Below are 23038 nucleotides of genomic sequence, written 5' to 3' on the forward strand. Positions count from 1 at the left end.
ATGTATTTTTGAAATACGGATTATTGCATGTATTTTTTTATTGAATTAGAAAAAATGAATTTTTTATATACTGTTGAAATAATAAAATACATTTTATTATAAATATATTTGTTTTTTATATATATTTAAATTATTACTAAATCTTGTATGATATTTACAGTAATGTAGAAAAAAAGTATGAAATATAATCAAAATTATTTTTTATGTAGAAATTGTAGAAATAATTTAAAACTATTGCCTTATAATTACTGTTAGATAAAAGCATTGACTAATAATAATAATAATTATTATTATAAAGTATTATCAATGTTGTATTATTGTAATATATTTAGTAATTTATTTATAATAAGTAATATTATATTAAATTTCATTCAATATTTATTTAATTATATTAGTTTTTAGAAATTATTTTATTTAACACTTAGTTTATCAATTTTAATTTATCAAAAAAATAAAGTTGTCTATAATTATTGTTATCATTATTTTTAGTTTATAAATAGTTAAATTATACCATAAATTTATTATAGTTATAATTACCGATATATATATATATTAATTTATGCAAAATTAAATTATATAATTCAAATATTGAATTTATTTTAATCAAATTTTTTAAAATAAAAAATATTATTAAAAAGTTTCTTATATGATATACAGTTTAAATAAAATAATATATATAATTAAATATTAATTTATTGATTATCATATTATTATTTATCTAATGATATCTCTAGTACTGATGAAATGATGACAAATATAATGTATATAATACTACAGACAATGCCTACTGTTAGACCTAATTTCCATTTTGTTAGTTGAAATGTGGCCAACAATGCAAATATGGACATCAATAGACAAAACGTGGTCAACGGTAATGCTGTCGAATCAATGGGTACGGCAGTCGAGGCCAGATCGATGGTACCCTTTTGAAACATCCAGATAACCGATTTCAATAGCCACGGGACACCCAAACAAAATAATATGTCAAATATGTTGGACCCGATCGAGTTACAGATGGCCATATCGGCCTGACTGGCCTTACGTACTACTAGGACACTGGATATTAGCTCCGGTACGGATGTGCCGGCGGCTAACAGTGTCAGACCCGATACAGTGTCGGGCAAACCAAATGTAAAACCTATAATATAATAATAATTAAAAAAATAATAATTTTTAATAAATTCAAACTTATTTATAAGACTAAATTAAATTTTATAAACAAAAAAAACACTTTTACCAATGATGGTGACCATCCAGACGCACACGTAGGTCAGTGCACCGATCCATACGACAGATATGGTAAATGTTAAGATGAAACACCATTTGGTCGGTTTCGGTAATGTTATCATCAGTAACAGTGTCATCGGCATCAGCATCCACTTGCAGACAACGTTTTTATTGACCCAATTGTCATCGTCCTCATCATCGCCAACATTCATATCGTTGAATACAATGCGCTTCTGGTTATGACTGCCCGCACGTGATCTGGTGGTGATTCTTGAGCTGCTGTTAAACGAGTTCATCATATCTTCCTCATCGTTATTATCATTATAGTCGGCACCACCGCCACCACCGACACTGTCGCGTCCATTGCCTACACTAGTAATACCGTTCCACTCTTTGTGAGCCTTGTCCAACAATGTGGTCCTACTATCCCTAAGCAATGGTGTTTCCTCGTTGAATACGTTATCGTCCGGTCCCAGCAAACGCATGTAATAGGTATTCATATACATGATAACCAAATACATCATAAACAGTGATATTAGTGTCAACGACTCGATCCTATATTATTAGAGAGAGAGAGAGAGATAGATAGATAGATAGATAGATAGATAGATAGATAGATAGATAGAGAGAGAGAGAGAGAGAGAGAGATAGATAGATAGATAGATAGATAGATAGATAGATAGAGAGAGAGAGAGAGAGAGAGAGAGAGAGAGAGAGAGAGAAATTATTAAACTATAAATAATACAAAAATTTCTAATATATATAAAGTTAAACATTAGTATAGCATTTAAATATTATTATATAAATATATTATTATTAGATAAATTATTTGTTTAATCTATTGTCTAATTTATTATTTAATATGTTTATCATATTGTTTAATATGTTTAGTTTAATTTTTTGTTGTTGCATTATTGTTTTAAATTGAATTTTTTTTAATATGAATTACAGTTAAAAAAAATACTGGTATAATTTTTTTCCTCTGTAACTAAAAAAAAATGTTTAAAATTATTAAGTGAGTGAAAAAATAATAAACTTTAATCGGGGACAGTTTAGGTTTATATTAGCTAAACAACAATTAATTAATTAACTATTGTTGTGTCTAGTAGTAGAAATCTTATCAGTTTACCGGTTTTATATAATTATAAATATATTGATATATACAGATTGACAAATTCCCGTCACCCTCCCCTCCCCTATCAACTACCGGTGCTTTTTTTTAATTAATGATAATCTGTACCTTTAAATTAATTATTATTAGTTAGTTTTTTTTTGATAGAAATTTCCAATCACTCAATTAATTAGTTAGTTATTATTAATTATTATTATTTTTTACTATTATATATTGATATATATATATATATATATATATATATATATAAATAAAGTACTAACCAATCTACTTGATTATCTTTAATGCATAATATGAGTGCAATAATTGTCAATATGTAGAAAATCGAGTCCCTGAGTATCGGGAATCGGCTAATTTCGGGAGTTTTCGGACAGTACAGTATGACGGCAAACCCGCACGCGGCCGGTATGACAATCAAATTGAAGACAGCCGTTCCCAGTATAGTACCGACGCCGATGTCGTCCTGCGATACAAATACGCCGATAATACTGGTAAACAGTTCGGGCGCCGACGTGCCAATGGCCATGAATGTGGCACCGGCTATGTCGGCCGGTAAGGCCAGCTCTGTATATAACAATAACAACAATAATAATAATAAAGTTTTATATTATATGTTAAGTTAAATTATTGAATTGTTTTGTTTAATTTAATTTCACTGAAATATACTGTAATTAATTGATTTAAATAATTATTTTTCAATTATGTATTATGACATCAATATTGTTATCATTGAAAGAGTTTTAATAATTATTTATTGTTTGCTTTTTGAAATAAAACTTTAGACTTTTTTTTGTTGATTTGATTTTACGATTATTAATCACTAAATAAATAGTTAATTATTTTTTTTTTAATAAACATATATTCAAATAACACGAAAAATAACAATATTACACCTTGGTTAATTTAATAATATATAATTTTTTTTAAAAATTCTAACTATCAATATTACCTCCCCCGCCCCTCCTAAATTGAAATCTCTTTTTGAAATATTATTAGTTAACCCTAAATAATTAAACTAAATAATTATTTTTTTTTWAAAAAAATTATAGAAAATTTATAGGAAGAAAAAACTTACTTTCGCTAATAATTTCCAGTGACGGTAGAAAATATAGATCGCATACAACTCCCAGTCCCACACAACAGTAGGCCAAGAAAAATATGTGAAATATAATGCCACCATTGTTTCGCAACTATGCATATAACACACATACATATAAGTAATTAATATACAGTATATATATATATATATATATATATATATTCATATGATATGAATAGTCAATTAAAAGTTTTTGTATCTGTCTGTCTGTTTGTGGGGCAATAATTGAAATTTTTTTCCGCATCTAATCTATGGTATAATTATTATTATAGTGAGGGTATTGTTGTTGTTGTTGTTGTTGATTGATGAGGAATGGCATGTATGTAAGGGTATGGTAGGGTAGGATAGGGTAGAAAGTTGATTGATTATGGGGTTTCCTATTATTATTATTATTATTTCCATTACTTATATTACTTGAAAGTTTGTATATAATATAATTTATTTATATAATACTAACCCATTCGGGCATAATATCTGTCGGAAAATTTTCAAACGCGTTTGTCATAGTATTTACGGTAACATTATAGTCATAGTAGTCAACTACTGGGGCTCCGGTAGTATTTTTATTGCCGTATAGATTGATAAGCGGATCGTATGTCGTAATAGTCATATAGGTTCCCGTGATGTTGTTGTTGTTGTTGTTGTCGACCGATGATGTAGTATTGGCCACCAAACTGTTGTTGTTGTTGCCATCATTGTTGTTGACCACCAATCCGACGGCCGCTGCGCTGGCGACTAATCTTCCGTTAGTTTTATTTTGTTTCACATCATTGGTAGTGCCGTTCAATACAATGGCCGCACATGTGAGGCCAAACTTTGCCGCTAATACCGTAACAATTAGACCGAAGATCTGTACCATCACTTGAACAGACAGATTAATGATGAATATTAATAATAATAATACAAAAATTAAAAATCAAACGCCAAATAGGTTTTGACACACAAATTATTAAAACTAATCTAAATATTAGTTTTATTTAATTAAATTTATTATAAAAATTTATTTATCGTTAAAGATTTTTTTTTATTTAAAGATAATTGTCGTACAAAGTTTTTATTAGCTATAAAAATAAAATATTTTTTTTTGTTTAATTTATGATATATTGATACTACAGACACACTATTACAGTAGATTTGTGTGTTTAAAGGGTTAACACATTAAAAAAAATTATATTAGTTTTTTTTATTGCAATTTATGATAATTTTTGTTTAATACTGAATAAAGTTATTTGTTTATAAATTGTTGAATTAAATATATATGTATATATATATCAATCATAGACACATACAGTACATGTCTACTGTATATATATTTATATAAATTATATACCAATAGAAATGAAAAACTAAATATTATATACATATATATATATAAATGTTTTTCAATCACTTGAAAAACAGTTATCAAATAATAATGAGATAATGGATAGAAAGATAATATAATAATAATAATATATATATATATATATATATTCTATAGTGTATTAATTGAAAATCAATTAAGTGAGGTCATAATTTTTATTTTTTTTCACTTAAGTATTATTTTATTTTTGCCATATTTGATATTCACATTGATATATATATATACAATATATTAAATATAATATAAAGTACTGTACAAGTATGCACACGAGTCTATAAATATGTATAATATATATACTGTATATAATTTATATAACCAGGGATAACTACTGTACGTATTAATTAGTTTGCTATCCTATTGACGTTATACACGTATATTATCAAACTTATCTATTAGTAATTATTTTTTTGGCAATAATTTATCTTAATAAAATAAAATTATAATTACGGTATTTATTGTAGTAAAGTTTATAATGGATTTTTCCAAAATATACTTATTTATTACTTAAATATTTAAACAGTATTATTATTATTATTATTATTATTTAATAATAATAACTTATGATTAATAAGTGTATGCAATTGATAATATATTTGTAAAGATATATATATATATATTAATAAATAAGATATGTTTTCAATAAATACAGTACAGGTATATTAAACACATATTATACGGATATAATAAAATTGTCTATTTATTTATTTTAATATAAAATCATTATATTTAATAATAATATTAATAATTGTGGAAATTTTTATAGTTGATATTAAAACTAATTGAAATAAATTTTTTTTTTGAATAAATAAAAAAAACAACAACAAAATATATAACATATTTAAATATCTATAATTTTATCTAATAATTTATTCAGCACAAATTTTTTTTATTTTATTTTATTTATCATTTAATTTTTTATTTTATAGAAAAAATTGTTGATAATTTTTTGTTTACTATATAATGCATAAATAAAACTATTTTTCATTGATTATTTTACCGGTATCATTTTATGAATAATGCATTTTTTTTAAATTAATATTTATCATGCCACAATTATTTCATTCAATAAAATATTTACAATAAATATTTAATTTAATCTGATATAATATTAAATACAAATTTTATTATTTTAAATTTAAAAAAAAATCTTTATAAATTGATAAAATAAATTGATCATCTTTATATTTTATTAAATTAAAACAAAATAAACTAGTCAAAAAATTATTAATTTTTTTCTTACACAATAAACTATTTTACATTTATTATTATTATTATAAATATTAATTTAATATTTAATAATTTTTAAAAAATATCAAAAATTATGCTCAAAAACAATTAATTAAAAAATATATTATAACAAAATCATTAAACAAAAAAATCAATTTAAATTAATATTATTATAGTTTTAAAAAAAATAAATAATTAAATAAATAATTCCCTATTAAAAAAAATAAAATTATAATTATACATTGTGTCTACGTAATATATATATATATATATATATATAGCATATATATTATTAATTATAATTAATTGGATTTAAAACATTTTTTTTTTAAACTACTGTTTAAGCAAACATTTAATATTAAATATACTGTACATTATATACTGTATATTACAGTGTATAATATGTATCGGTATGTAATGTAATACACATGTAATTAATATACATGTATATTGAACTGCAAGAGTACAAACGTTAAGAATATATTGTAGACACTAATGCATTGTTTAGCTATAGTTTTAAGTCAACAGTGAATTTTATTTTTCAGTTTCAAAAATGCAATTCAATATATTATTAATAAATAACATGTGTTTTAATCAAACAAAACAACAAAATTCACAATTCATTCAATGATTTATTGTTTTTGTTTTTTTTGTTAACAATTTAATTGACACTAAATTTTTTGTTTGCCATTCATTTTCATCAGTGAAGTCAAACAACAACAACAACAACGACAACGTAAACGATGGCAACGAGTCGTCTATTGTGTTGTCGATCACCGACTAATGTCTTTACCGTCGCCGCCGCCGCCAAACCAGTTGCTAGACTACCGTCGCGGCTAAACGTACGGACAATAGCATCGTTATCGCCGCCGCCTGCAGTTATCGGTCGCAGTCAATGGTTGGCCAACGGCAGCGGTTGTCGCCATCGATTACTATCGCCGATAGCATCAGCATCAGTTGAAATCATCGGCGGCGGCCGCCAACAATGGACCCGACGACCAATGAGCTATGTAAGTAATATCAATGGGCGCGCATCGGGTAGTAGCCGACGAAAACAAACTGTACGCCTGTTGGCCATCGGTGCGGCCATTGGTGCCGTAATTGTCGGCTTCGAGTCTGTGTACGAGTACTCGAAAGTTAAACTATCGAAATCCCGACGCCAACAGTCTTCGGCCGCCAAACTGCTAGCGGCTGAAGAAGTACCGCAATCGGCGGTCTCCAGACGTGTGAGTATTTATCGTTGACTAAAAACCAAACAGTTGTGTATCCGATATATGATATAACACATCCATCACCTCCTCTTGAATGACACAAATAATTATTAATTATCACTAAAAAAAAATTTGTTTTTAAATACCAATGGACCGCAAGATTCGGGGTCTCTATCACTCTATCAGTCACGCATACCGTCACCGACACTGACCACACTGTCATCACTACCCGTTCCCTTATGTTTTTTTTTTTTGATCGTATATTTGCCGTCAATTGTGTGGCCATATATATGATATATGTGTTGCAATTGTTTTTATTTTTAATTGAAGTTATTTTTGTTTTTTTAAAAATATTTCATTTGATCCAATTGTTTGGCTAATATATATACCGTATATCACATTATATTGTTTTATATAATTGTTTATTATATATAACTGTTTTTTTTAATGTGGACATAATGTGTTTGGCTTTTAATTAGTTATAATTAATAGTAGCTGGGTTGTCTATATATTAAAAAAATCACAACAACAAAAATGTAGCTAGATAAAAAAAATTGTTTATTTTTGACCCTGATTTTACGGTCCGGTAATTCAATTTAATTTAACAACAAACTAATAATAATATTAATGTTGCTTGTTAACAAATTTTTTTATTAATTTTTATAATATTATTGTTTTATTGATTTATTTTATTGTATGACTTGAAAAATTTTTATAACTACTAATATATGTTTTTTTTTGTTTGAAAAAAAATTAATTCAATTAACCGCACGTCTAATCAAATTGGTTTAATATCTACTGTACTACTAATCTGACTGTATTTGTATCTAATGTTTTCTGAACCTATAGTTTGGGTTTGTTTTCAAACAGTATTTAAAAAAAAAAAAAAAATTTGTTTAATATTTTGCACTACTATTTGCTTTTCTTAATTTTTTTTTGTTAAATATATATAAAATTTTATGAAACTTTTTTTTGATTTGATTTTTGTTTATTATTAAAAATTGATTATAATTTTTTGTTTATTTGTTTGCAATTAAATGGTCACCCCAACAACCCTACCCCACCCCCAACCAAACAGGTCGCTGGTCCTACCGATTTGGGAATGACATTCACACTATACCAGTACCAGTCGTGTCCATTCTGTTGCAAAGTTCGGGCATTTCTCGACTATTTCGGTATACCCTATAATGTTGTCGAAGTCAATCCCGTAATGAGACAACAGTTGAAGTTTTCAAAGTACCGAAAAGTACCGATTCTTTTGATTGAACGAAACGGTGAAACCGATGTTTTGGTTAGTTTTTTTTTAAATTTTAGTAGACTTTAATTAATCAATACTTATAATTATTTTTTTTTCGATAGCAAATCAACGACTCGACAACAATTGTGTCGGCACTGGCCTCCTATCTGATCAGTCGTAAGCCAGAATCGGTACATAAGGACTACTCGCTGTCGGCAATAGCCAATTGGTATATCGAACGTAACGTTCCCCGCGACGACGGCACCCGAGGCGACGAAACTATTAACAAATATTTTCTAATGTTCGGCGACATACAAAAACAGACACTCGACCGTATCGAGGGATCGGTAGCCGAGGAACGCAATTGGCGGCTTTGGGCCGACGACCACTTAGTTCATACGCTGTCGCCAAACATCTACCGAACAATGTCCGAATCTCTGCGATCGTTTCGACATTTTTCGCTGATCGGCGACTGGGATAACAATTTCAAACTATGGGAAAAATATTTGTGTCTATATGTCGGTTCCGGTGCCATGTGGTTGATTGCGAAACGTCTGAAAAAGCGCCACCGACTCAGCGACGACGTCAGGACATCGCTGTACGATTCGTGCGCCAAATGGACAAAAGCGGTCGGCAAAGATCGCAAGTTTATGGGCGGCGACAAACCAAATATGGCTGATCTGGTCAGTAGTTTTTGTTGTTGTTCAGCACCGGTAGACATTTGATGTTTGATTTTTTTTTGTTAACAATTTGTTTGTTTGGTTGTTTTTTTTGAAGGCCGTCTACGGTGTGCTCAACTCGATAGAGGGCTGCGACGCTTTCGACGACATGATCGACAAAACCCGAATCGGCAAATGGTATTATTCGGTACAAGAGTTGGTCAAAAACAAGGCCGGCGTCAATGAGATTACATTTATTAGTAGTAGTAGTAGTAATACTAATAATAATAATATTAATAATAAGTCATTATTAACCAATTGATATGATGTACGGTACTGTAATATTATAGTTATTTAGTAACTATATATTAAGTTTGAATGTATTATGAATTTGTTTGTTTTTTAATTGTAAAATACTGTACTCTGTTTTTAAAAAAAAAATATACTTAGACCCAGATAATTATTTTATAAATATATATATATAATAATTATTACAGTAATTATATTTTATTTAAATTAAGTGATTTAACAAAATTGTAATTATTAGTCAAATTATATAATAATAATATTATTATTAAAAAAAATCTATAAACCATTTGTATGTATAACACATACGCGACTGATGTTTTTAAATATAATATTTATATATATATATATACAAACTTAAATGTTAATATTATTAATTGATGATATACCTAAAAATCTACCGGTACCCACAAACATAACTATTTTAAGCTGGTAGCTTTTCTAATACATAGTTGGTCACCTCGAACAGGTAGTAATACTTGTCGATTACCTGTCGTTTTAATTTATCGTTTTGGCAAAACGGGTACAACTTTTGACACGAACCGCACGAATAGCCGTTACCCAATTCGCGACCTTTTTCGATGGCTTCCAACACATAGGTTACATAGTAATCATCGGTCGGATAGGTATCGAAGTAGCTGTTGGCCGCCCGATTGGTCTCATCCTCGCACGTGATCTCGCACATGACACGTGCCGTACATTCGGTCAAATCGTTTTGAAAGCCTTTTTTTGAGAAAAAAATAATAATAAAAACAAATTTATTTATAAATAATTATGTATTAAATACAGTATATTGTTATACAGTATAGAATATTCTTGTATTTAATGACAACAAAATATCTACACAACAAAAAATAAATAAATATACATTCAATAATTGGATTCACAGTAAACACTTAATATACTATAAAATAATTTCCGAGAAAATTGATTATAAAAATAAAAAATAAAATATATGTTAATAAACTGATAAACATTTTAATTGAGTTTACACTAGAATACATGTATATGAATAGGTACTGAAAATATTTAAATAAACAAATATTTTTATATTAAATTATCTTAGAATATATTTTTATAAAATAACAGTAATTATTTTTAACTATTATTAATATTATTGATTTTTTACAAAATTAATTGCAAAATATAATTTACAATATGATAGCAACTGGGAATTTTCATCTATAAAAATATTCAAAAATTTTTAATGTATCATAAATTTATAATTATATATATATCATCATAATGTATTCAAGTGTCTTGTTTATCAGTTTTATTAAATAATAATAATAATAATTTTCAAAAAATAATAATAACAACTAAAACATGAAGTGCTACTTAACGAAACTAAAAATTTTATAATTAGTATAAAATTTAATATATATACTGTATATATACAGTATATTATAATAAAATAATAGTTAATTAATTTTCAACAATTTCTAATTTCAAAACTTGTATTTTGTTATATAAATATTATATATGTATATATAAAGTATATATAAATATTATTGATTATCATACAGTTATAGGTCCACATATCTAAAAACATTTTTATAGACAAACATTAACACAAAACACAACAACACTTACCTATAGTGAGAAGTACCCTAAATATTAGATTTCTGCCGGCTCTCTGTTTCAATGCAGTGGCGCCCAGACTCCTGATTAGGGCATCCTTACGGTGCGGATAGGATCGGATGCGCTCCAGTGTCTCCTCTAACGGTATTTTCAAAGCGGTCGCGTGGCCAGCGTTTATACGTTTGATGGGCACATCGGCATCAGGGTCTAACAGTCCGCGGGTAATGGGACCGGCCGTTGAGCTTAATTGACAATTGATTAGCAGTACAACAACAATCAATGGGACTGTTATTATTAAGTTTGTCAGTCTATGATGGACTTCATTCATGTTATTTAAGTTTTATTTTTTTTTGTTGAGATAATTGATATACACTTTTATTGTTTGGTGAACACAATATCTAACTGTTCATAACTTTTTGTTGTTGTTGTTGTTTGGGATGCTGTGTTGGATTACACACTGCCAGCAAACAAGAGGGTCAGTTGTTTAACACACATATACCCCACCTCACTAATAACCCCTTCCCACACACACACACAAACACATACATACATACACAAAGTCAATAGTAATTAAATTACGAGATTAGGTTTATATAGTTATGAATGACTATCTATGACTTAGTAATTGCACGAAAAAAATTTGTAAAATACTTTTCATTGCATACCAACAACCCCTTTGAATGACTGAATGAATGGATAGTTAGCTTTATTTTTCAGTGAAATGCAATCAAAATAGGGTCTTAGCTTTCAAACTACAGCTAACTCTTAACTAAAAACTATATTTAACTTACTTTTAGAGAGAGAGAGAGAGAGAGAAAAGTGATATCATTAGCAACAAAAAATTATAGTAATATTATATTATTATTACTAATATAACTAAATGTCTATAATTTTTGTTTTATAAGACCAACAAAGCGTTTGTATGTCTCTTATCTATAAGTTTCTCAAAATTTTATCCTTCAATCACAACCAACAACAACAACAAAAAATCCCGTTTGTAAAGCGTTACGTGATTTTTATTGTTATATTATATATACATATGTGATAAATATATATACATATATAATAATAATGTATATATATATAATAAAATTACTACATTTTTATTTATCGTAAAAATAAAGTCAAATATCTCTATTTTTTATTAAAAAAAATGTTAATGGCCTTCAAAACAATTGCCCACAAAATTATTTTTTATGCACCCATTTAGTTCTCTCTCTCTCTCTCTCTCTCTCTCTCTCTCTCTCTCTCTCTCTCTCTCTCTCTCTCTCTCTCTCTCTCTCTGTGTGTGTGTGTGTGTGTGTGTGTGTGTGTGTTTTCTTATGTATAAAATTATTACTAATATTGTTGAGTTGTATATATAAATTTCCAGTAGTAGACTATATAGGTTTCAAATTGTATAGATATTAAGTTATCAAATAAAATGTTGAATAAAAATTAATAATAATAATAATAATAAAATGTTTGTTACGCTAAATATCAAGGATTTTCTTTATTTTTCCACCAAAAAAATAATAATAAGTCAATTACTCTCACATATGATATCTATTTAAATAAACTTAAAAAATGTTTTGTATATATTATACATATGTATAGCGTATATAAATGTTAAACTGATTTTTACGTGAGTTTCAGTCATACATTCAATTATAAAATAACTTTTGCTTCCGTTAATGAAATATATTTATTTTTTTCACGCATTGATGAGTTTTTTTTTGAAAAATATTTTTATATACATTTTTTTGTCCAAAAAAATAATATCTTTTATTATATTCATTATTACATATATTTTTTTGTTTTGTTTAATTTCTAACAAAAGGATTATTTTTTAAACAGTCTCTCTCTCTCTCTCTCTCTCTCTCTCTCTCTCTCTCATTAACTATATTATTAATTTAATGAAAAATCCTTTTAAAAAAAATCTTTATAAATTAAAATTACATTTAAACAAAAAAATATTTTCACAAACAAAAAACACTTACACAATATACACAATACAAGTAAACTAAACTAAAAAAAATGCTTGAATTTAATGAATGACTCTTAAACAGTAGACTATTATAAAATTGTTTAGTATAACTTATATTCAATTAATATATATTGTATATATATATATAATTTTTAAAAATTATAATTATAATAATAATAATAATCGCTCAAACAATAGGATCTAACTAAATAAGGGTACATTATATAAATTATTACATTAATAGTATGCATAGATAAATTGCATTAGCAACCCATTGGCATAATTAATGTATTTATTAAATACAGTAATAATAATACAGTATTATTATTATACAGATTTTTAATTGACTAGTAATTTAATAGGTATTGTATTATATATATAGATATATACAACTGTTTGGATACAATAATAATAATAATAATAACATTAGTTTAGAAAAGTTTGATTGTGTTTTTTGTTTTGTTTTTTAACTTTTATTTTGTATGTACTATATTAATGAAGTGATTGGCAAAAAAAATGTGTGCATAACTTAATGTTTAATTGAGTAATAATAATAATAATAACATCATTAAGAAAACATGTTTTTAATAATCACTAAACATATAAGTTTTTTTTATATATATATAAAAAATAAATAAATATATAATTCATTATAATTATTGCTAAATAAAATTCTTTAATAATATTCACGTAGATTGAAATAATGATAATACAATATTTTTTTTTATTAATTGTAATATAATATAATATACAATAATATTAGTATTATGATATATTTAAAAAAAACTATCAATATGTCTAATGACTAATTAAGAGTATAATATTATTATTTTTAAAAAAATAATAATAATTGAGTACTAAGTTAGTGTAAAAAAATATGTACATGTACAATTTTTATAGGAAAAATAATAAAATTTAAAAATGTTAAAGATATTAAATAAATTTCAACTTTATATAGAAAATTTTTAAATAAATAAATAAGTTAGTTGTCAAAACTATTCAAACTAAAAATTTAAACATAATACTAATATTTATATTGTATCAAAAAAAATTTTTTTAAATATTTTATTATTACTTAATATAGCTGTGTATATAATTTATATAACAACTTTGTGAAACATGTATATGAATTAATCAAATACTGTATATCAAATAATTTGTTTTTTTTGTTTTTTATTGTTTATTAATATTAATCATATATATATTGTAATTATTATTATATGTATTAAATGAATGAATGAATGACTAATATATTTCAAATACAGTAGTGGTTTTTACATCAGTTATATTATTTAGTTGATATTGAAATTATAATTTTATTTAATAATGTATGGTATATGTAATTAAACATTATTATTTTTTTGGGATAATTTATTGGGAAGTTAATGTAAGTGATAATGAATTACAGTATTAAATAGTAATAGATTATTAGTAATTGATATACATATTAATATCAATATTTTTAGACTTGAAATTATTATTATTTATTAAATTATTATAATAAATATTAATTTATTAAAAATATTTTTATTTTTCTTATTTATTTAATCTTAATTATTGATATTACCACATAGCACATTAATGTGATGAATCATATTTTTTAAAAATTTTTTTATTAATTTATTAAACTATAGTTAAATAATAATAATAATCATTATCAATTTTATGTTTTTTTTGTTGTTGGTTATACGCTAAATAATTTTATAATTTGATAACCATTTATAATTACAATACAATCAATAAAATTGTGTTATATATATATATATTTATTTATTAGTGTGACTTCTATATTTACGGGGGTAGTAGCACCGGGACCTCTACTATATGACTACCGGTGCAACAACAACAACAACACTGATGATAATGATGATCTGTCCGGTAAAAGTACGGACCACTTGGTTCCAGTCGTATACCGTTCCCATCGAGTCGTTACGCGTTGAACACAATTGGCTAATCTGTCGCCAAATGATTGTCTTTGCCGGCAATATATTGAGCATATTTTACGGCCTAATGATACTGATTGTAGCCAAATGGCTGCACACCGAAGCACAGATGTCCACATCGTCGCCATTATCATTGTCGTCGTCGTCGTCATCATCATCATCATCGACGACAACGTCGACAGCAGGTGATGATACTCATTGGGATCAGTTGGCCAAAGATATTGACAGCTCGGCGAGTGTCGGCTATTGTATAATAATGTTGTCGACGTTTGCATGCATTTCGCTATTAATTAAAAGGTAATTAATTATTTTTTTATTTATTTAAATTATTAAATAATTGTTAAAAGTAATTGCAATTACAATGCAAGTAATTTATAATATTAATAGTGATATTTCTAAAAAAATTATATATATATATATTAATTATTACTTTTTTTAAAGTTATTTGTGTTATTTTTGATAGATATTTAATTAGTTATTTATTTCGACATTTAAAAATTGTTAAATATTTTTATCTAACAAAAACAATGCTATATAAGGAAATGCAAATTATTATTATTTATTTTTATTTATTTAAATTATAAGCGTTACTAATACAGTATAACCAAAATAGTGTTATATAATAATAATATTTAAATACAGTATTATTACAGTATATATACAATATATATATATATATATATATATATATATATATATAATAGATTTAAAATTAGTAAACTTGTAATTTTGCATAACCATTATGTCATTGAAAATTATAATACAATACTAACTAACAATAAAACTTTTTATTTTATATCTTTTAATATACAATACATATATACAGTTATACTATTATATACCAATAACTATAGTAAATCATATATTTGCGGAAAAGCCTTATAGAAAATAGACATCCAGCGGAAAGCCCTAAAAATTAATTTTTTAATGGACTAACCTTTTAATATCCCTTTTAAGATAAAATATAATAATTTGAAAACAAAATTATTATTATTATTATATAATGTATTTTACCGTATTTTTCAAACATTTTTTTATAGTAACTTTAGTGTATGTCTCGATTATATTAACGATTTGGAGGCCAAAACCTCCTGTGGTGCGACCAATAACAAGGAAAGACAACCTACCGGTGCCGGTACTACTACTACTACTGCTAATAATAAACACAAAAAGATAGTCAGCTCATCGCGGCATATATTGGTGTCGTCATCGCCGTCGGCAACATTTGTCGACACAGTTGTCGACTACACAAAGAAAAAGATGAAACTATTGCGCGACTGCCTGATGGTCAGCCCTATAATGACTGTAAACGTCATACTGATGATCAGTCTGATGCCGGCCGAGTTTTCGATAGCCAAAAACGGTTACTCMTATTGTTTTGCCAACTTTGCCAAAATCTGGTCCTATCGGCGCCGTAGCGACCATTTTGTACTGTTAATGGATCTCTGTCTGACCGTACTGTTCGTATCAATCATACTCATACAGGTCTGTATGATTGTCTATGTGGGCGATCTAATCAATTCGGCTATCGATAAGAAACAGGCGGCCCGTCGGCTGGAACGTCGGCTTCGTATGGGTGTCGGCGGCGCCGATTATGCCGATCGGCCGCAAAGTTTGATAGACGACTGGCATTCGAGGAATCGCCGACAAAATCTGCGGACACAGAGAAACAAGAATATACTGTTTCATAACTTTCTCCGACAACACAATAATAGTAACAATAATACTACCGGTGCTCTGAAAACACCGTCGTCGCCAACAACTAGTTTTAAGGAACCGATAGCTAGCTATGATAGACAGCGATCATTATCCAGATCGCCGACCATAGCCATAGCCAGAGCAGACATACACGAGAGCAGCTGCGGCGGCGGCGGCGGCGGCGGCGGCGGTAGTCAACTAAATATTAGTACAACTAGTCTGAGCTCATCCACAACCGGCCAGTCTGGCGGCGCCGGTGGCGGCTATAATAAGTGTAATATTTATGTTTAAAAAAATTTATGTTTAATTAAAAAATAATTTGGGCTTTCCTTTACAATTTTGATCTCAACAACAAAAATTTGTTACATTTTTATATAATTGTTATTTATATATATAATATATATATATAAACCGCTTAATATTTGCCAAAAAAAAATATTTACAAATTTTAATTAAATTATAGTTTAGTTTAAATTGTTTTATATAACTATTTGAGCTATACAAAAAAATGTGTTGTGTAAATTTAGTTTTGTTTTTAATTTAATTTGCATACAATAATATAATAATAATAGTAATAATGATGATAATGTTAAATAATAAAAAAAATTATAATATTACAGTAAATATTAATTTTTAGAAAAACAATAAAAAAAACTGAAAAATAAATTATCAATAAAAAATAATTTTTAAACAATTATAATAAACTTGTAATTAATTTGATTTAATTAAGATTTGATTTTTATAAATTTAATGGTTAAATATATCTAATTTATATATATATATATATATATWTATTTATAATTTGTTGATAAATTATAATAATGTATAATGTATTTATGAATGGTTCAAATTAAATTATTATTATTATAATAATAATATTGTATAATAAATATCAGTAAATATTAATGATATTTATAATGAGATTGTTTTATATATATATATATATATATATATATATATATATTTGTGAGACAATGATGTATATTATCATTATTATTATTATTATTTGTAATTAGAAGACTCAACGATTAAATTAACGTATTTGCACGCAAATAGCCTCTCCTCAAAAAATTAACATTTGGTTACCCCTCTAAATGGGGTAAAATGTGTATTCGTGGGGTTAGAAAACAATTGAGGGTGGGGTAGGTGGGTGGTTGAATGTAATGTTAATTACATAAATTCTACAAAACTTCAATAGTGGGTAATGATCAAATAAAACCAAATCATTTGGTATGGGGGTTGGGTTGGGTGGGCTGTAATAGACCCATAGTTTCACATTTAGCACCTGAGACTCATTGCGCTTACGTACGATAATTCATAATTAATTATTTGTTATACAGTATAATAATAATAATAATAATAAACAATAAAAATATAGTTTATATAAATTGCAAAATAATTATTATTTGCATCGATAAAAATTTTGTTTGTTTTTTTAAATAATAATTATTTTAACTAAAATTGTATAAATAACTACTGTTCCTCTTGCGGCTCCTCCTCTTCGATGATCTCATCGGTGGCCGCAATAACTTCCTGATCTTCTCCGATCTCGTCGTACACTTCTGTTTCCATTGCATGATTGGTCTGCATATGTCGGCGCAGATGATGTCCGCGAGTGAAGGCTTTCTCGCATCCGACCACTTCGCAGACAAATCGTTTTTCTCCCGTATGTGTTATACGATGGTTGGCCACATCGCACGCCCGAACCGATCGATACGAACAGTTGGGCCAATCGCAAGCATAGGGCTTCTCTTCCGTGTGAACCAACTTATGTCGTCTCAGATGCGAGTTCTGAGTATAACTACGGCTACAACCTATTGGGTGACAAATAAAAATAAATAAATCAAACAATATTATTGTGCTCTCTCTCTCTCTCTCTCTCTATGACATACCCGGCCAATCGCATATGAAAAACTTTTCGCCGGCGTGTACTCTCTTGTGTTCGTCTATTAAAATATAATAAATAAAATAATTACCAATTATTTTAAATTATGTTGGAAAACACTAATAGTATCGGTAATAACTCACCTAAATTGCCTTTAATAGCGAACCTCCACTCACATCCGGGCCAATCGCAAACATACGGTTTCTCACCTGTATGTGTCCTCATGTGAACCTTTACATTGTTTTTCTGCGAGAAACTCAGTGTACAACCCGGCCATTCACACGGGTAGGGCTTCTCACCCGTATGGGTACGCATATGAGTCTATTAGTATTGGTTAAAATTAACGATTAATAAAATTTCATCTATTATTAATTAATTTCCTACTTTAAGAGCTGATCCCTGAACGAAACTGTGTCCACAGTCGGGCCAATTACAGCGATAGGGTTTCTCACCCGTATGTGTGCGCTTGTGGTCCTTCAGATGAACCTAAATAGCAATTAAAAATAAAAATAACTTTCAATATTCAATATATATATATATATAAATCTATGTAAACTAACCGAATGTCTGGCCACGTATGTACATGACGGCCAATCGCACGGATATTTTCGGGTAACACCTGTTGGCTTACGTCCTCTCTTTTTTGAGAGATCTTCTTCCGGTACATTCGATATGATCTTTAAATTGTATTGATTTTGTTTTCCTCGACTACTTGCTGGTGGATGTCTTCGTCTCGCTGGCGGTCTTCGCTTATTTGTCGCTACTTTCACATCGTCCGTATCGTTAGCTTCTTCATCATTGTTTTCTTCATTAGTTGACTGTGTGTTTGTTGTGGTTGTCGTCGATCCGCTTCCAGAGAATCGTTTGGCAATCGACTGATCCTTATTATGTCTCAACAGATAGTGGTTCTTCACTTTGTCAATCGTATCGAACCGTCGATTACAGAACTTACACGTATACTGTGTGACCACTACTGCTTCGGCAATAATAATATCGTCGGCTTCGGTTAACTGATCATCAGTTTGTCCGTCCAATTGTGAGTTGTTGTCTTCATCTTCTACTTCTTCTTCATCCTCATCGACAGCTGCCGTCAACTCTTCCTTAACAACACTACCATTCAGTTCGTCATTGTTGTCAACCATCATCTCTTCGTCTTCTTCTCCGTCCTCTTCTTCTTCAACCACACCATTATTATCGTCCAATTCTTCCGTATCGACGCCATTCTCATCGTCGACAAAGTCATTGTCCTCATTGTCCAGTCCGTGTACGGCCACAATTGTTTCGTCCATTATTACCGATAAAAACTTAATTAAAAAAAAACTTTCAAAAACTTTTTTTATATTTTAGTCTTTCAATTGATATATCTTTTAGGATAAAAACCAAAGTCTGGTTGTAATTAATGTGAAGTCTTATAATAATAATAATAATATTAAATAATAACGTTTTAATACATAAACAGACTGTAAATAAATATTATATCCAAACAATAAAAATCCAAAAAATTTCAATGAAAACCATTTATATATAACATCTTTTTGATACAATGTGTCGCCACTGTGTAGTCAGTTATACAGCTTTATATTATTTGCAGTATATTATAATATATATATATATATATATATACAGTATATATACTATATATATATACATATATATTGAATATCAAAATACATACAACAATACTGTCTTGTATTTGATATGTCGGACACGTTTGGCGCACATATATATTGCTTGACACTGTACACACAATAACGTATTGCTTAATATATGTAAACAGTTTGGCCAATACATAGATTCACAGACAAACACACACACAACAGTATATATATACTGATAAGTAGGCGCTATATATATAAATACATTATATATGTTAAGCTCCGCCCATCTATTATATTAAAGAATTGTTTTGTGCGTCCAATCTATCCTTTTTGATAATATATTGTGAGCCCTTTTGAACACATTTTTATTTTGAAGCGATTTTTGTGTTGTTTTTTGTGTATTGAAAATCATTTTTATTTATTATAATAATACAAAATCTCAGTCTTCAGCGCCAATTGAATAGTTTCGGCGCCGAAAAAAAAAGTTAAAAAAAAAGTTTTGTTGTTTCACAAAAGTTATGGACGAAACGATTGTGGCCGTACACGGGTTGGCCAATACAGAGGAGGATGACGAAGACTTTGTAGACAATGGTGTCGATACGGAAGAATTGGACGATAATAATGGTGTGGTTGAAGATGGGGAGGAGGGAGAAGAAGATGAGGAAGAGATGATGGTTGACAACAATGACGAACTGAATGGTAGTGTTGTTAAGGAAGAGTTGACGGCAGCTGTCGATGAGGATGAAGAAGAAGTAGAAGATGAAGACAACAACTCACAATTGGACGGACAAACTGATGATCAGTTAACCGAAGCCGACGATATTATTATTGCCGAAGCAGTAGTGGTCACACAGTATACGTGTAAGTTCTGTAATCGACGGTTCGATACGATTGACAAAGTGAAGAACCACTATCTGTTGAGACATAATAAGGATCAGTCGATTGCCAAACGATTCTCTGGAAGCGGATCGACGACAACCACAACAAACACACAGTCAACTAATGAAGAAAACAATGATGAAGAAGCTAACGATACGGACGATGTGAAAGTAGCGACAAATAAGCGAAGACCGCCAGCGAGACGAAGACATCCGCCGGCAAGTAGTCGAGGGAAACAAAGTCAATACAATTTGAAGATCATATCGAATGTTGTCGAAGAAGATCCGTCAAAAAAGAGAGGACGTAAACCAACGGGTGTTACCCGAAAGTATCCGTGCGATTGGCCGTCGTGTACATACGTGGCCAGACATTCGGTTAGTTTACATAGATTTATATATATATATATATATATTGAATATTAAAAGTTATTTTTATATTTAATTGCTATTTAGGTTCACCTGAAGGATCACAAGCGCACACATACGGGTGAGAAACCCTATCGCTGTAATTGGCCCGACTGTGGACACAGTTTCGTTCAGGGATCAGCTCTTAAAGTAGGAATTTAATTAATAATAGATGAATTGTATACGAAATTTTAATAATCGTTAATTTTAACCAATACTTATAGACTCATATGCGTACCCATACGGGTGAGAAGCCCTACCCGTGTGAATGGCCGGGTTGTACACTGAGTTTCTCACAGAAAAACAATGTAAAGGTTCACATGAGGACACATACGGGTGAGAAACCGTATGTTTGCGATTGGCCCGGATGTGAGTGGAGGTTCGCTATTAAAGGCAATTTAGGTGAGTTATCGGTAATACTGTTTTACCGATACTGTTACCGATATTTTAAATTAAAAATTATTTGTAATTATTTAAAAAATATTTATAATATTTTAATAGACGAACACAAGAGAGTACACGCCGGCGAAAAGTTTTTCATATGCGATTGGCCGGGTATGTCATTGCTCAGGGCTCAGGGATATTGTTTGATTGCGATATTAATCTTCTTTTTTGTTTGTTTGTATTAATTACCAATAGGTTGTACCCGTAGTTACACTCAGAACTCGCATTTGAGACGACATAAGTTGGTTCACACGGAAGAGAAGCCCTATGCTTGCGATTGGCCCAACTGTTCCTATCGATCGGTTCGGGCGTGCGATGTGGCCAACCATCGTATAACACATACGGGAGAGAAACGATTTGTTTGCGAAGTGATCGGATGCGAGAAGGCTTTCACTCGCGGACATCATYTGCGCCGACATATGCAGACCAATCATACAATCGAAACAGAAGTGTACGACGAGATCGCCGATGACCAGGAAGTGATTGCGGCCACCGATGAGATCATCGAAGAGGAGGAGGAGCCGCAAGAGGAACAGTAGTTATTTATTTTTTTAATAATAATAAAAATAATTGAAAGTAATATTTTTTAGGATTTTTCTTTTTTCATTCATTGAAGTTATTTTTCAATATTTTTTATTTTAAATTTTTCGTATATTTTTTGTTTGTTTTTTTTTTAATTCTCTTAATATTTTTTTGCCAAAACAGAAACAAAAWTTTTTAATTATTATTATAGATATCATTAATATTTAGTGATATTTATTAGGTATCTATTATTTTTAATTTATTATTATTATATATAATTAATAATTCAAAAAAATAATGGTAATTTTATCATCGTCATTATTATTATTATTATTATTATTATTATTCATTATCAAATTGATTATATTTACAAATAAATCAATTATATACATATAAATTATATATCTGTTACATAAACAATACAACAAAAAATTAATTAAAATTATGTCATGTTTTGGGACACATTTGTATTTTTTATTCAGTTAACTAAAACCTTACGGTATATTATTATTATTAATAATAATATTAATTAATTGATTAATTAAAAAAAATGTTTTATCATTTAATTATTTTAAAAATTCTAAAATATTTTTTGTTTTTAAAAATATTTTATTATTGCAAAATAAAATACATTAAAATTATTCATAGTTATATGTT

The 23038-nt window shown here is 28.2% G+C and overlaps 6 protein-coding genes across 7 annotated transcripts; 3 read left to right on the top strand and 3 right to left on the bottom strand.

The window, feature by feature from the left end:
• Window positions 1-710: 710 nt before the first annotated feature.
• On the bottom strand, window positions 711-4414 carry LOC128955489 (sodium/potassium/calcium exchanger 3-like). Its single transcript, XM_054301165.1, has 5 exons — window positions 3916-4414; window positions 3435-3549; window positions 2623-2923; window positions 1238-1782; window positions 711-1138 (listed from the first exon to the last, which is right to left on the bottom strand). Exons 1-5 carry the CDS (start codon window positions 4315-4317, stop codon window positions 711-713), a joined length of 1791 nt encoding a protein of 596 aa, XP_054157140.1. The 5' UTR covers window positions 4318-4414.
• A 2213-nt stretch (window positions 4415-6627) lies between these two features.
• LOC128954897 (prostaglandin E synthase 2-like) lies at window positions 6628-9584 on the top strand. 2 transcript variants are annotated; one of them, XM_054300504.1, is made up of 4 exons: window positions 6628-7274; window positions 8338-8550; window positions 8619-9179; window positions 9274-9584. In XM_054300504.1, exons 1-4 carry the CDS (start codon window positions 6792-6794, stop codon window positions 9475-9477), a joined length of 1461 nt encoding a protein of 486 aa, XP_054156479.1. In that variant the 5' UTR covers window positions 6628-6791; the 3' UTR covers window positions 9478-9584. The 2 variants fall into 2 exon arrangements, with proteins under 2 accessions (XP_054156479.1, XP_054156480.1); XM_054300505.1 differs by having other exon boundaries at window positions 6628-7058.
• A 301-nt stretch (window positions 9585-9885) lies between these two features.
• On the bottom strand, window positions 9886-11370 carry LOC128955490 (uncharacterized). The gene is made up of 2 exons (XM_054301166.1): window positions 11055-11370; window positions 9886-10184 (listed from the first exon to the last, which is right to left on the bottom strand). The coding sequence occupies exons 1-2, from the start codon at window positions 11368-11370 to the stop codon at window positions 9886-9888; spliced, it is 615 nt and encodes a 204-aa protein (XP_054157141.1).
• Window positions 11371-14280: 2910 nt separating this feature from the next.
• Window positions 14281-16969, top strand: LOC128955388 (uncharacterized). Its single transcript, XM_054301054.1, has 3 exons — window positions 14281-14395; window positions 14786-15248; window positions 15992-16969. The coding sequence occupies exons 2-3, from the start codon at window positions 14833-14835 to the stop codon at window positions 16938-16940; spliced, it is 1365 nt and encodes a 454-aa protein (XP_054157029.1). The 5' UTR covers window positions 14281-14395; window positions 14786-14832; the 3' UTR covers window positions 16941-16969.
• Window positions 16970-18062: 1093 nt separating this feature from the next.
• On the bottom strand, window positions 18063-19850 carry LOC128955307 (zinc finger protein 724-like). The gene is made up of 5 exons (XM_054300969.1): window positions 19095-19850; window positions 18919-19020; window positions 18678-18855; window positions 18542-18595; window positions 18063-18463 (listed from the first exon to the last, which is right to left on the bottom strand). Exons 1-5 carry the CDS (start codon window positions 19821-19823, stop codon window positions 18123-18125), a joined length of 1404 nt encoding a protein of 467 aa, XP_054156944.1. The 5' UTR covers window positions 19824-19850; the 3' UTR covers window positions 18063-18122.
• Window positions 19851-20522: 672 nt separating this feature from the next.
• LOC128955491 (zinc finger protein 771-like) lies at window positions 20523-22398 on the top strand. The gene is made up of 5 exons (XM_054301168.1): window positions 20523-21385; window positions 21464-21565; window positions 21640-21817; window positions 21917-21970; window positions 22055-22398. The coding sequence occupies exons 1-5, from the start codon at window positions 20651-20653 to the stop codon at window positions 22396-22398; spliced, it is 1413 nt and encodes a 470-aa protein (XP_054157143.1). The 5' UTR covers window positions 20523-20650.
• The last annotated feature ends 640 nt before the right edge of the window (window positions 22399-23038 follow it).

The sequence above is a fragment of the Oppia nitens genome, unplaced genomic scaffold (assembly GCF_028296485.1).
Source record: "Oppia nitens isolate AA-2021 unplaced genomic scaffold, nextdenovo-longstitch-racon4-pilon3 scaffold2_pilon_pilon_pilon, whole genome shotgun sequence".
In the NCBI taxonomy this organism is placed as follows: Eukaryota; Metazoa; Arthropoda; class Arachnida; order Sarcoptiformes; family Oppiidae; genus Oppia; species Oppia nitens.

Excerpts from the sequence above, each read along its gene's own strand:
- LOC128955489 (XM_054301165.1), bottom strand. The coding sequence starts at position 4,317 with ATGGTACAGATCTTCGGTCTAATTGTTACGGTATTAGCGGCAAAGTTT. Across the intron at positions 2,924-3,434 it reads ACTGGAAATTATTAGCGAAA|AGCTGGCCTTACCGGCCGAC; the intron begins GTAAGTTTTTTC and ends TGTTATATACAG. Across the intron at positions 1,783-2,622 it reads AAAGATAATCAAGTAGATTG|GATCGAGTCGTTGACACTAA; the intron begins GTTAGTACTTTA and ends CTAATAATATAG.
- LOC128954897 (XM_054300504.1), top strand. The coding sequence starts at position 6,792 with ATGGCAACGAGTCGTCTATTGTGTTGTCGATCACCGACTAATGTCTTT. Across the intron at positions 8,551-8,618 it reads ACGGTGAAACCGATGTTTTG|CAAATCAACGACTCGACAAC; the intron begins GTTAGTTTTTTT and ends TTTTTTCGATAG. Across the intron at positions 9,180-9,273 it reads AACCAAATATGGCTGATCTG|GCCGTCTACGGTGTGCTCAA; the intron begins GTCAGTAGTTTT and ends TTTTTTTTGAAG.
- LOC128955490 (XM_054301166.1), bottom strand. The coding sequence starts at position 11,370 with ATGAATGAAGTCCATCATAGACTGACAAACTTAATAATAACAGTCCCA. Across the intron at positions 10,185-11,054 it reads TAGGGTACTTCTCACTATAG|GCTTTCAAAACGATTTGACC; the intron begins GTAAGTGTTGTT and ends TCTCAAAAAAAG.
- LOC128955307 (XM_054300969.1), bottom strand. The coding sequence starts at position 19,823 with ATGGACGAAACAATTGTGGCCGTACACGGACTGGACAATGAGGACAAT. Across the intron at positions 18,856-18,918 it reads TTCAGGGATCAGCTCTTAAA|ACTCATATGCGTACCCATAC; the intron begins GTAGGAAATTAA and ends CAATACTAATAG. Across the intron at positions 18,596-18,677 it reads CGCTATTAAAGGCAATTTAG|ACGAACACAAGAGAGTACAC; the intron begins GTGAGTTATTAC and ends ATATTTTAATAG.